Genomic DNA, 13791 nt, shown 5'->3' with positions numbered 1-13791 from the left:
ACTCCACCAGAGCCAATAGACATGCACCTTAACTCACCTTTCATGTGTTGTGACTTTCGAAAAGTTCACTAAGAATGTGCTTGACAGAGCTGATGAGATGTTACCATCACCACCATCTGTTGTGTTTCTAACAATGAGACCTTTATTTCAGTTTGTCGAAGGCTCCTTTGAGAAGTACCTGGAACGTTTGGAAGATCCAAAGGTAGGTGTGTGTGTGTGTGTGTGTGTTGTAGATGCAGCAGCTTGACTGTGAAGTGTGGGTTTGGTAGCAGAAGTGAGGCGAGCCTCCAGAGATGGTTGTCATGCTGAGCTGTTTGTTGAAGATGCTGAACAGTTGTGTTGCTGAAAGGTGAGGCTGTTGGTTGGTTCTGTGTGCAGGAGACGGCGGGCCAGGTGGAGATTAAAGCTCTGTCCCTGCTGTACAGGTATGAACCTCACACTGACGCCACGCGGCCACTGTAGGGGTGTAAGAAAATATTCATACACTTGAGTATTGCGATATTATCTTTTGTGCTACTGTATCGATTCTCAAAACCACTGTATCAATTTTTAATTGTTTACATGTAAAGGTTGGTGACAAACATTTTGTGTTGTGTGTAACCCCACGACCGCTAGACAACTGTTGTAATCTGTCTTCAGCCATCTGACTCTTCCACTCCAACACAACAACATAAACTGAGACAGGAAGTAGCATAAGCACAAAGAACACAGGCCTATGAAGTCACAATATATCACCTTTCTTACAGTATCACAGTATATCACCTTTCTTACAGTATCACAATATATCACCTTTCTTACAGTATCACAGTATATCACCTTTCTTACAGTATCACAATATATCACCTTTCTTACAGTATCACAGTATATCACCTTTCTTACAGTATCGCGATATATCGTGATACATTGAATCATAACCCCTGTATCATGATTGTATTGCCAGGTGCTCGTGGTTTTAGTACCGTCAAACACCATGCTCATCTGGTATTAGTACCGTCAAACACCATGCTCATCTGGTATTAGTACCATCAAACACCATGCTCGTGCCATTGGTACCATCAAACACCATGCTCATCTGGTATTGGTACCATCAAACAACATGCTCATCTGGTATTAGTACCATCAAACACCATGCTCGTGCCATTGGTACCATCAAACACCATGCTCATCTGGTATTAGTACCATCAAACACCATGCTCGTGCCATTGGTACCATCAAACACCATGCTCATGTGGTATTGGTACCATCAAACACCATGCTCATCTGGTATTGGTACCATCAAACACCATGCTCATGTGGTAATAGTACCACCAAACGCCATGCTCGTGCCATTGGTACCATCAAACACCATGCTCATGTGGTATTGGTACCATCAAACACAATGCTCGTGTCATTTGTACCACCAAACACCATGCTCGTGGTATTGGTACCATCAAACACCATGCTCGTGCCGTTAGTACCATCCAAGGTTTGTTTTTGTTGTCTTTTGTTGACATTTCGGTCTCGAGCTGATCCAGCCTTACCTGTAGGTCAGAACCAGGTTGTAGTTTTGTTTCCTAGTGGAGATTCTGTATAGAGCTGAGATCTCAATATTGATTAGTCGGGCTGTCTTTGGTACATCCTTTTTAGCTCCAAAATATTCCTACGTTTGCATCCAGGTGATCTCAAGAGTGTTCCTGGATTAAGTTAGCAGCCGTTAGCTGTGTGCTGTGGTTCAAGATCAACCTGAACATCATGGGCCACTTTCCCAGACACATTAACAAGTCTTGGTTCAAAGTGAATTTTGAATGGAGGCTTGCCCAACTAAAATCATTCTGGTGCTTAGCTAGGCTTGATCTGTGTCTGGAAAACTGGCCCCATGAGTTTAAACCTGGAGGCCAAGGAATTTGATTGGGCCTGCTGGTTTAGCCCTGAGCAGCATTATAATACTTTACCTGGTTTAGCCCTGAGCAGCATTATAATACGTTACCCACATGATTACATGTACCCTGTGACATATGTAAGTTCCACTAGTAGCCTCTAGGAGGCACACGAGCTACAGAGTTTAAACCATAACAAACAACCGTCAACAATAGAGAAGAGAGAAGGAATCTGACGAGAGAAAGACTGGAAGAGAAGAGAAATACGGATATTTTGAAATACGGACAACTTTGACTGTGGATACTTGAATTATTGATATTTGAACTACGGATATTTGAACTACAGGACATTTGAACTACGACATAAAGATCCCTCCCACGAAGCTTCCTTGACAGATGATCTCCTGTTGAAGGAAGAAGGAAGACTCTTGTCTCTTGTGTTTTGTACGCTGCTGGAATCCTGACTGGTTTTTTTAGTACCCCGAACAGCCCCCCCCCTTGCTACACCTTTTGTGGAACCCTTGGATATCCCCTTTGGATTGCCCCCATCATCGCCCTGGATTTGGATTCATCATCATCGCCCTCTACATTAACTTGCCCCTGTGATTGTGGTAGGATCTGGACATTTCACCTTGCACAAATTGGAAGACTGAATCATTCCCCCTTTCCTTTTCTTTATTATTTTCCTTGAGTGCACTCATACTTTATTTTGGATTATTTTGTTTAATTTGCTAGTGTAGAAAATGGCTGCATAAGTAATATATTAGAAGGGTATAAAATAGAATATAGATAGATATAGACAATAAATAGAATATTAGGAAGAACTTTTAAAAAGTATAATAGAGTAAAATATATATATATAATATATCTCTTTTAGTATTGATATTGAAATAACTTGACTTTGAACTGTTGAAATAAATTGTTTTTTTATTGTAAACTATACCCACGAGTGTGTGTGTGTTGTCTTTGGGGTGAGTACTAGAATCTGGTCTAGAAAAATACCTACACCAATCTCCACTGAACTTAGACATTAGACTGTAAACTGTCCCTGCGCAAGCATAGGCCCATTCCCCTGTCGTGCAGGTTACAGAAAGTTGGCGAGCCAGCCAGGAGATTGGGTAATTAGCGTTTCAGGCCATATACTACCCCACTGACCACACCTCTCTATAAAATACTTGATCATATATTTTTTTATTTTGAAAATAGCACAGTAAATATGGATCTTTGCAATCAGTATAAAGTCCATGGACAAAACTGCTTATTAATTGAAGGTGTCAATGAAATGAGCTCTGCCGAAACGATAATAAGCTTCTTCGAACAACATGGGAAGATCTCATTCTGCATCAGAGTTGCGGATGAGCCCAACCAACCTAATGGTAGGGTATCGATAGAATTTGAGTGTGAAAAGTCAGTCACCAGGATAACCCCAGATACCCTTGGCCTTATACCTAGCCCTGTTGATCCAACTACTCTATGGAATGTCAGAACAATTAGACAAATATGTCAAGAGGAAATAGGCAAAGACTTAGCCCAGCAATATCTCGAAGAACTCAGCGCTATTGGTGGTAGTGCCATGTTAGGCTATGCCTCCATCTTAGAAAATGAACTGAGACGCATTCGGTCTACAGCATCACAGAAAACTGACAACACGTCTTTACCGGAACACAGCCCTATGCAGGACACTCAGCCTAGCATTGATGTTGAGCACACGCCTAGCATGACCCAAGAATGTAACAGACGGCCATCTATATCTGACATTCACCGTGCTCCAACCACACACTCATCCGTGCGTAATTCAATGAGCCTTGAAGAAGACATCATTAATCCCCCGAGCATCCAGAGCGTAGTAGTAGAACATGTTATTAAGAATGAGTCAGCACAACCAGACAGTAGCCCAAGTAAAATTCGAACCTTCTCAGGTAGGCTTCCAAAGCCAAATGGGGAAGTAGATTATGAAGCTTGGAGAACTCAAGTTGAGCTGCTTCTAAGTGACACCTATGTCACCGATTCACAAAAAATCAGAAAGGTTCTAGAGAGTTTGGTTGGTCCAGTTGACATGGTGAAACCACTTGGTGTCAATGCAAACCCTGTTGCATACGTAAACCACATCAAAACAGCTTTTGGAGTCGTAGAAGATGGAGAAGAGCTTTTTGCTGCATTCTTGAGTGCAAACCAGAATTCTGGAGAGAAGCCATCTGATTATTTGTTTAGACTTCAGACCCTCCTCACTAAAGTCATCTCTAGAGGGGGAGCTTCACTTGTAGATTCAGAAAAACACTTAATAAGACAGTTCTGCAGAGGATGCTGGGACCACTCGTTGATTTTAGGTCTTCAGCTTGAACAGAAAAAACAGACCACCCTCATTTCCTGTATTGCTTCATCAGCTTAGGACAGAAGAAGGCCGTTGTTCAGCTAAACTAGATAGGATGAAGAAACATCTAGGGAGCTCAAAAGCTTCAGTGCATGCCCACACTGTTTATGGAATCGAAGCCCCAGCCGAAAACAAAAATGAAGACACACAGAAACTCCGCGATGAGGTAGCTGAGTTAAACACACAAATTTCAACCCTGTCCATCAAGGAAGAACCACAGCCAAACAGAACTCAGATTGAAACCAGCTGCATGGTCACGAATGCCTCCACACCTCAAATTTACACGCCTCGTTTTCCCAAGCCATGGTTCTGGTTTAAATGTGGTGGAGATGGTCACATTGCTGCCCACTGTGTGAGTGCCCCCAACCCCGTTCTTGCCCATCAAAAGAACACCGAGCTGAGACAAAAACGTGAAGCTCACAGGAATACGCATACCGTCACCTCCATGCCTTTAAACTAGTAGCAGCTCCTGTTTCGGGACGTTCAGGAGCTAAGTACCAGCATAAGAGCCCCAAACCCATTAATGATATTATGAATAGAACCCAGACAAGAAAAAATAGATACAGAAAAAGATACCAAAATAGCCAATCCCTTCCCTGTGAACTTGTAGGGCCACGCTGCACTGCATCTGTCTCCACTGAAGGAATAGAATGTGAATCAATCCTTGACACCGGTTCCCAAGTAACAACCATTTCAGAGACCTTCTACTTGAACCACTTATCGTTCCTCCCCATCCAGCCCATTCAGACTCTTCCAGATAGAAGGTGCAGGTGGCCAACATGTTCCTTACCAGGGTTATATCCAAGCCCTCATCTCTTTCCCCAGCAGCATCACTGGCGTAGCTGAACAGGTCTCTTCATTAGTTCTCATTGTGCCAAATTGCCATTTTAACACTCAGATTCCCCTATTGATTGGAACCAATGTCCTTGACAGATTATATGAAGGTGGCATAGAAAAGCATGGAAGAGAATTCTTACAAAGGCCCAATATCAATAGTGACTGTATCTTGCTGTTCCAGCATGTTGCCCTAAGTCATCAGGAAGAGATTTCAGCCAATCATGTTAAGTTGCATGGACGCCATTCTGTCACCATTCCACCAGGAAGAAAAGTCTCTGTCTTTGGAGATGTCAGAGTGAAAAAACATTCCCCACGTTCCCTTTTCGTGGTCGAATCCCCTGAAACCGTTTCCTTACCTGGTGGAGTGTTCGTTGAAAATTCCTTGATAGAAACTCCACTTGGATCTTTAAACAAGATTCCTGTCATTCTCAGAAATGTGACTGATCGTAGTGTCACACTGCATCCAAGGCAGGTGATAGCTGAAATGATGGTAGCACAGTATGTGATGCCGTCTGAATCCCAAAATATGACTGTGCCTGACATCCCTCAGTCTCAGAGTAACACCACCAACTTTGATTTGGAAGATTCCCCCATTCCAGAAGAGTGGAAAAAACGGATCACACAGCAGCTGAACAGCATGCCAGAGGTGTTTGCTGTTGATGACTTGTCTCATGGTCATACGACTGCAGTAAAACATCGCATCCGACTCCAGGATAAGGCCCCTTTTAGAGAGCGACCCAGACCCATTCATCCCTCTGACAGAGAAGCTGTCAAACAACACCTAAGAGAGCTGCTAGATGCTGAAATTATTCGTGAGTCAGTCTCCATTTGCTTCCCCCACTGTAGTTGTCAAGAAGAAGAATGGTGCAATAAGACTCTGCATAGATTTCAGGAAGCTGAACATGAGAACGATCAAAGACGCCTATGCTCTCCCCAACATCGAAGACACCTTCTCTGCTCTTAGTGGAGCCAAATGGTTTTCTGTCATGGATCTGAAGTCAGGCTACTATCAAGTAGAAGTTGCAGAGGAAGATAAGCACAAGACCGCTTTTGTCTGCCCTCTAGGCTTCTATGAGTTTAATCGTATGCCCCAAGGTGTGACAAATGCACCAAGCAACTTTCAGAGACTGATGGAGAAATGTGTTGGAGACCTGCATTCAATGAAGTACTAGTATTTCTGGATGACCTGATTGTCTTCTCTGACACACTAGAAGAGCACGAGGCCAGATTGATGAAAGTGTTGAACCGGCTCAAAGACTATGGCCTAAAGTTGTCCCCTGAAAAATGCCATTTTTCCAGACTTCTGTTAAATACCTTGGCCATGTTGTAGATGCCAATGGAGTCCACACAGATCCAAGCAAAGTCTCTGTTTTGAGAGAATGGCCTCAACCCACCAACAGAAAAGAGCTCAAATGCTTCCTAGGATTTGCTGGATATTACCGACGTTTTGTGGAAGGGTACTCTAAAATAGCAAAGCCATTGAATGCTCTAACTGCTGGCTGTGTTGCTCCAAGGAAAAGAGGGAAGATTTACAAGAAGGACAGGGTCAAGACTTCCATCAATCCCACCTTACCTTTTGGAAATGAGTGGACTGAAGAGTGTGACGTTGCTTTTAGAACTCTCATAGATAAACTGACTTCGGCCCCTGTTCTTGCCTTCGCCAATCCCAATCTTCCTTACGTCCTGCATACTGATGCCAGCCACGATGGTCTCGGTGCTGCGCTCTATCAGGAACACGATGGGAAGCTGAGGGTTGTAGCTTATGCCAGCAGAGGGCTATCCAGAAGTGAACAAAACTATCCTGCCCACAACCAAGAGTACCTCACCTTGAAATGGGCCATCTGTGAGAGATTCCATGGTTACCTCTATGGAACAGAATTTCAGGTTTTAACAGACAATAACCCCCTAACTTATGTGTTGACCACAGCAAAGCTTGATGCAGCAGGACATCGCTGGTTAGCCGCTCTGTCAACCTACAGATTCACCAAAAAGTATAGGGCTGGGATCAGCAATCAAGATGCCGATGGGTTGTCCAGAAGACCTCAGAGTCCGTCAGAAGAAGATGAGCAGTTCAAGCAGGAGAAAGCGAGGATAGAAGAGCTGAAGCAAAGGGTTTTGGATGGAGAAAGAAAAACTGTTCCTGGTGACATGTTGTCTGCTTTATGTCAACGCCACTCTGTGACCACTTTGGCTGACTATTTGCAGCCAGAACTCCCCATTCTCGCTTAATCCTTAGCTTTAGATGCTTCTGCCATCCCTGATGACTTTGTGTTCTCTGGACAAGGCACCCTCCCTGGAATGACTCACAATGACTGGTATCAGTCTCAAAGACAGGATCCATCTATCAGACGTGTGATCAATTTCATTCAAGGAAACCGAAAACCCACTTTTCAAGAGATGTCCTCTGAACTGTCAGAAGTCAAGCTGCTCCTTAGAGAGTGGAATAGACTAGAGCTTATAGATGGAGTACTGTTCAGGAAATGTCTCGATTGTGGGAATCAGTTCTATCAGCTGGTGCTGCCTAGTAGCCACAGAGAAAGAGCATTGCAAGGCCTTCATGATGAAGTCGGTCATCTTGGCGCTGAGCGTGTCCTTCATCTTGTTCGTTCCAGATTTTTCTGGCCAAAGATGTTTCAGTCTGTTGAACAGAAGTGTAGGACTTGTGAAAGATGCATGAGGCGGAAAGCCAATTCCCAGCATGCTGCTCATATGGAGAATATACAGACCAGTTAGCCCCTTGAACTGGTGTGTATGGATTACCTCTGTATTGAGCCTGATAGTAAGGACACTAGAAACATCCTCGTCATCACGGATCATTTCACCAAGTTTGCCATTGCCATCCCCACGAAAGACCAAAAGGCGAATATGGTTGCCAAAACACTGTGGGAAAACTTCATTGTACAGTATGGTTTTCCAAGTCGCCTTCTCAGTGACCAGGGGAGAGATTTTGAATCCCACACCATCAAGGAGTTGTGCTCTCTGATTGGAACTGAAAAGATCAGAACCACGCCATACCATCCACATGGAAACCCTGTCGAGAGATTTAACAGGACCCTTCTCAGCATGCTTGGGACACTAGAAGACAAGGATAAATATCATTGGAGGGACTTTGTCAAACCACTAGTCCATGCTTCCATTTGCTCGAAAAACTACACCACAGGCTACTCTCCATATGAATTGTTGTTTGGTAGACAGCCAAGACTACCCATTGATCTGGTTCTAGGCCTTACACCAGACCAAATTGGATTCAAGTCGCATTCGGAGTATGTTAAACATCTTCGACAGCGCCTCGCAAGACAGCTATGCACTTGCTTCTGAAAGCTCTAAGAAGATGGGAGAGAAGAATAAAGCCAGGTTTGATTAAAAAGATCAGAGCCGCAGAACTTGTTCCCGGAGATAGAGTCCTGGTGAAGAATGTCAATTTAAGAGGAAATTGAAGTCCATACTGTGGTGAAGAGGTTGGGAAATGGCCCAGTGTATGTCGTCAAGCAAGAACAGGGTGAAGGTCCACACCGTACCCTTCACAGAGACCTTCTTCTGCCCTGCAGCTTTCTACCTGTTACAGATAAAGTCTCAGAACCTGAAACAAACTTACCAACAAGGAGGCTGAGACGCAGGGAAGCAGTCTCGCAGCAGACCAGGCACAACAATATTGTTGACCCAGATATGCCCAGCAGTGACGAGGATGAGGATTGCTATCCACAGAACTCCACAAGGTTTCCCCAAAGCATTGGGACAGCCACACAGGCCACCCCTCTAGCACGTGCCACGGAACTGTTGAACCCAGTCGGGTTGAATCCAAGTCCATCGGAGTTCTCCCAATCTGGTAGTTCACTCATTAGTGAAGTACCCCATACCCCTGAGTCTGTTCACAATCAGTTACTTGAAAAGAAACCAATTGGGCGTGAGACAGAAGTAGTCACAGATGAATTCTCTGAACCTGTTCGAAGACACTTACCTGAGGGAGACCCCACGTCATCTACTGCTGTTGTACCTCAATTTGGACCCATTGAAGGACGTTCACCTGAAAACAACCCACTTGACCCTGCGAGTGCACCGCCCACTGGTGTGACAGGCCAGGCTGACCCGTCTGACGGAAACCCGTCTGAGAGTGAACCGATCAGAAGATCTATCAGAGAAAGACATCCCCCTGAGAGACTCTGTTATGGTGAACTAGGAAGGCCTTTAGTCCCAGCCATGGCCTCATTTTTTGAAAGTTTGGGCAGAAATGTCCCTGATTCTTCTAGAGTGCCCTCTGCAAGACCATACAGGGTTTAGACGCATGCAGAGACTGATGCGGTTTAGAGGGGGAGAATGTAACCCACATGATTACATGTACCCTGTGACATATGTAAGTTCCACTAGGAGGCACACGAGCTACAGAGTTTAAACCATAACAAACAACCGTCAACAATAGAGAAGAGAGAATGAATCTGACGAGAAAAGGCTGGAAGAGAAGAGAAATACGGATATTTTGAAATACGGAAAACTTTGACTATGGATACTTGAATTATTGATATTTGAACTACAGGACATTTGAACTACGACATAAAGATCCCTCCCACGAAGCTTCCTTGACAGATGACCTCCTGTTGAAGGAAGAAGGAAGACTCTTGTCTCTTGTGTTTCGTACGCTGCTGGAATCCCGACTGGTTTTTTTAGTACCCCGAACAGCCCCCCCCCTTGCTACACCTTTTGGAACCCTTGGATACCCCCTTTGGATTGCCCCCATCATCGCCCGGATATGGATTCATCATCATCGCCCTCTACATTAACTTGCCCCTGTGATTGTGGTAGGATCGGGACATTGCACCTTGCACAAATTGGAAGACTGCATCATTCCCCCTTTTCTTTTCTTTATTATTTTCTTTGAGTGCACTCATACTTTATTTTGGATTATTTTGTTTAATTTGCTAGTGTAGAATATGGCTGCATAAGTAATATATTAGAAGGGTATAGAATAGAATATAGATAGATATAGACAATAAATAGAATATTAGGAAGAACTTTTAAAAAGTATAATAGAGTAAAAAATATATATATATACATATATATATAATATAACACATCTCATTTAGTATTGATATTGAAATAACTTGACTTTGAACTGTTGAAATAAATTGTTTTTTTTATTGTAAACTATACCCACGAGTGTGTGTTGTCTTTGGGGTGAGTACTAGAATCTGGTCTAGAAAAAACCTTCACCAATCTCCACTGTACTTAGACATTAGACTGTAAACTGTCCCTGCGCAAGCATAGGCCCATTCTTCCCCTGTCGTGCAGGTTACAGAAAGTTAGTTGTCCGTATTTCAAAATATCCGTATTTCTCTTCTCTTCCAGTCTTTCGCTCGTCAGATTCATTCTCTCTTCTCTATTGTTGACGGTTGTTTGTTATGGTTTAAACTCTGTAGCCCGTGTGCCTCCTAGAGGCTACTAGTGGAACTTACATATGTCACAGGGTACATGTAATCATGTGGGTTACACCTGCTTTACCTGGTTTAGCCCTGAGCAGCATTACAATACTTTACCTGATTTAGCCCTGAGCAGCATTACAATACTTTACCTGGTTTAGCGCTGAGCAGCATTACAGTACTTTAGCTGGTTTAGCCCTGAGCAGCATTACAATACTTTACCTGGTTTAGCGCTGAGCAGCATTACAGTACTTTACCTGGTTTAGCCCTGAGCAGCATTACAATACTTTACCTAGTTTAGCCCTGAGCATCATTATAATACTTTACCTGGTTTAGCCCTGAGCAGCATTACAATACTTTACCTGGTTTAGCCCTGAGCAGCATTATAATACTTTACCTGGTTTAGCCCTGAGCAGCATTAGAGTACTTTACCTGGTTTAGCCCTGAGCAGCATTACAATACTTTACCTGGTTTAGCCCTGAGCAGCATTACAATACTTTACCTGGTTTAGCGCTGAGCAGCATTACAATACTTTACCTGGTTTAGCCCTGAGCAGCATTACAATACTTTACCTGGTTTAGCCCTGAGCAGCATTATAATACTTTACCTGGTTTAGCCCTGAGCAGCATTATAATACTTTACCTAGTTTAGCGCTGAGCAGCATTACAGTACTTTACCTAGTTTAGCCCTGAGCAGCATTACAATACTTTACAATGCCAGCAGGTGATCAGAACATGGTGTTTTCTATGTTTTGTTTGTTTTTGTTTTTGTTTATTGTTTTAAATCTGGGTTAGCACAGGAACTTTCCCAACATGTTTGTTCCAGGCAGTATGAAACTGATGTTGACCGGGTCCCAAAACTCCACTGGAGATGCATTTGCTTGTCTGTAGAAGGCTTAAGAAGAACTTCAGTTCTCTACATGTCTGCCTCCTAAAGTAGACTATACATGGCTGTGCTGCTGTGTGTGTGTGTGTGTGTGTGTGTGTGTGTGTGTGTGTGTGTGTGTGTGTGTGTGTGTGTGTGTGTGTGTGTGTGTGTGTGTGTGTGTGTGTGTGTGTGTGTGTGTGTGTGTGTGTGTGTGTGTGCGCGCGTTTGTATAGACGCTGCTTCCTGATCTATCGTTATCCGGGTAAACCAGCTACAGTGATCACAGAAGACGACTTTACTGACAAGGCAAGTAAAATTGTTTATCTGTATAGCCCCGCCTGTCTGTTGTTAAGCGCCTCCTCTCTGCTGTTTTGTCCCGCCTATATCTTAAGCCCCTCCTCTTTGCTCTTTAGCCCCACCTCTCTGTTGTTAAGCGCCACCTCCGATAGACCTGGGTTGTGTCTGAAATCACATAGTACACATATGTAGTAAGTAGTACCTTCCAGCGTGCTATTACTGTGTGGGTAAAAAGTACAAGAGCTGTTCAGACATACTGTATTATAGCACCGCACCACTTCCTGTCAGCTATTTGCGAGTTCATGACGACACGATATGAACAAACTTCTACCGGTGTGGTGACCCACATCTATTTTAAAAAAAATGTTTTTAATGTCCATCCATCCATTATCCAAACCATTTATCCTGCTCTCAGGGTCGTTGGGGTGCTGGAGCCTATCCCAGCAGTCATTGGGCGCCGGGCGATGAGACACCCTGGACAGGCTGACACACATTCACACCTAGGGACAATTTAGTACGGCCAGTTCACCTGACCTGCATGTCTTTGGACTGTGGGAGGAAACCGGAGACCCCGGATGAAACCCACACAGACACGGGGAGAACATGCAAACTCCCCTGCTCAGCATAGTGAAAAGCGTTCCACCATTCTGCCGGTTGGACTTTGTATTGTCCTTCCACAATGTTGGTCGTTATGGTAACATAACTGACGGATGTCAGTTAGTGACGGAACCAGACAGTTCCGTCACTAATTGACATTCACAGGGGCAAAGTGCTTTCAATTTTGGTTCCGCAGTAAACCATACCTATTCAAGTCTTTTGGTGAGTCTGATCCATCCTAGTGACCGTCACTCTGCCATACTAATTCCTGTAATAATAAACCACAGACCCCATAATCTCCCTGTAACATACAGGGAGCTAAACAATCTATTACCAGTTCAGACTTCAGTTATCAGTCCCCTACAAAGCCAGGCTCCTCAGACAATAAAAATGGCCTTAAACGTCAGGTTGCTAACTAATAAGTCATTTTTAGTTAATGATCTTATAAGTACCTATAACCTGGATTTCACCCTTCTGACCGAGACCTGGCTGGATAGAAACAGCGCAGTCACGCTTATTGAGACTGCACCTCTTGGCTTCAATTTCATCCATACCACCAGATCTGTTAAGAGAGGCGGTGGAGTAGCTGCTGTCTTCTCAGATTCCTATAGCTGCAAGGAAGTCCCCCTCAGGAAACTCACATCTTCTGAACACCTTGCTCTTACTATACATTATACTGCTACGATTTTAATAATTACTGTCTATCGGCCACCAAAATCTAAACATGGCTTTCTTGATGAATTTTCGGAGCTACTGTCTGTGGTTTCCACTGAGTATGATTGTTTCATCAGCCTGGGTGATTTTAATGTTCTTGTTGACAATCAAACAGACCCCGATGCTAGAAACCTAATTAGCTTACTGGAGGCATTTGCTCTCACTCAGCATGTTTCCAGACCCACCCACAATATAGGGCATACTCTAGACTTAGTCTAGAAAAAGGTCTTAATATACTGTACCCCGTGTCATGGATGTTGCTGTCTCTGATCACTGTTGTATATTTTATGATGTGTCTGCTCTTCCTGTACAACAGAAGAGCACCCAAATAATCAGAAAACGCCTGATGGACAATAATACAATTGAAACCTTTCAGAAAACCGTAAATGAGTTGTCGCCGTTCATGGCATCACAAACTGAAGATCTTGTGAATGACTTCAACTCATTAATACCAAATATCTTTGACAACTTTGCACCTGTTAAAACTAAAAACACAAAAACAAAACGCCCCCTGGAGAAATGGAGTGGTTGTTAGGCAGCTTAAGAGAGACTGTCGCCAGGCAGAACGACTGTGGAGAAAGACTAAACTTCAGGTTCACCATGACATTTACAAGGATAGACTGAACAAGTACAGCAAAGAAATGAAACAGGCCAGACAGTCTTTCTTCTGTAAAATCATGAATGAAAATATGAACAATAGTAAAGTGCTTTTCTCTACTATGGATCGACTTATTATGTGGACTTATTATTATTATTATGTGGTCTACTATGTGGACTTATTAATCCACCATCTCCAAACCCAACAGAGATGCTGCCCACTGAAAAATGTGAGCAGTTCGCT

General features: G+C 43.6%; 1 protein-coding gene across 1 annotated transcript in view; it reads left to right on the top strand.

Annotated features, from left to right (window-relative positions):
* The window catches only part of alg13 (ALG13 UDP-N-acetylglucosaminyltransferase subunit), an 88510-nt gene that overhangs the window by 13129 nt on the left and 61590 nt on the right, over nucleotides 1-13791 (top strand). The window contains exons 3-5 of the mRNA XM_056280595.1: nucleotides 152-202; nucleotides 379-425; nucleotides 11576-11648. Of these exons, the coding sequence (XP_056136570.1) occupies nucleotides 152-202; nucleotides 379-425; nucleotides 11576-11648 (171 nt within the window). The remainder of the gene's footprint in view (nucleotides 1-151; nucleotides 203-378; nucleotides 426-11575; nucleotides 11649-13791) is intronic.

The sequence above is a fragment of the Lampris incognitus genome, chromosome 5, assembly GCF_029633865.1.
Source record: "Lampris incognitus isolate fLamInc1 chromosome 5, fLamInc1.hap2, whole genome shotgun sequence".
Taxonomy (NCBI): Eukaryota; Metazoa; Chordata; class Actinopteri; order Lampriformes; family Lampridae; genus Lampris; species Lampris incognitus.
Note: the sequence above shows the minus strand (reverse complement) of the source record. Positions and strands in the feature narration are given on the sequence as shown.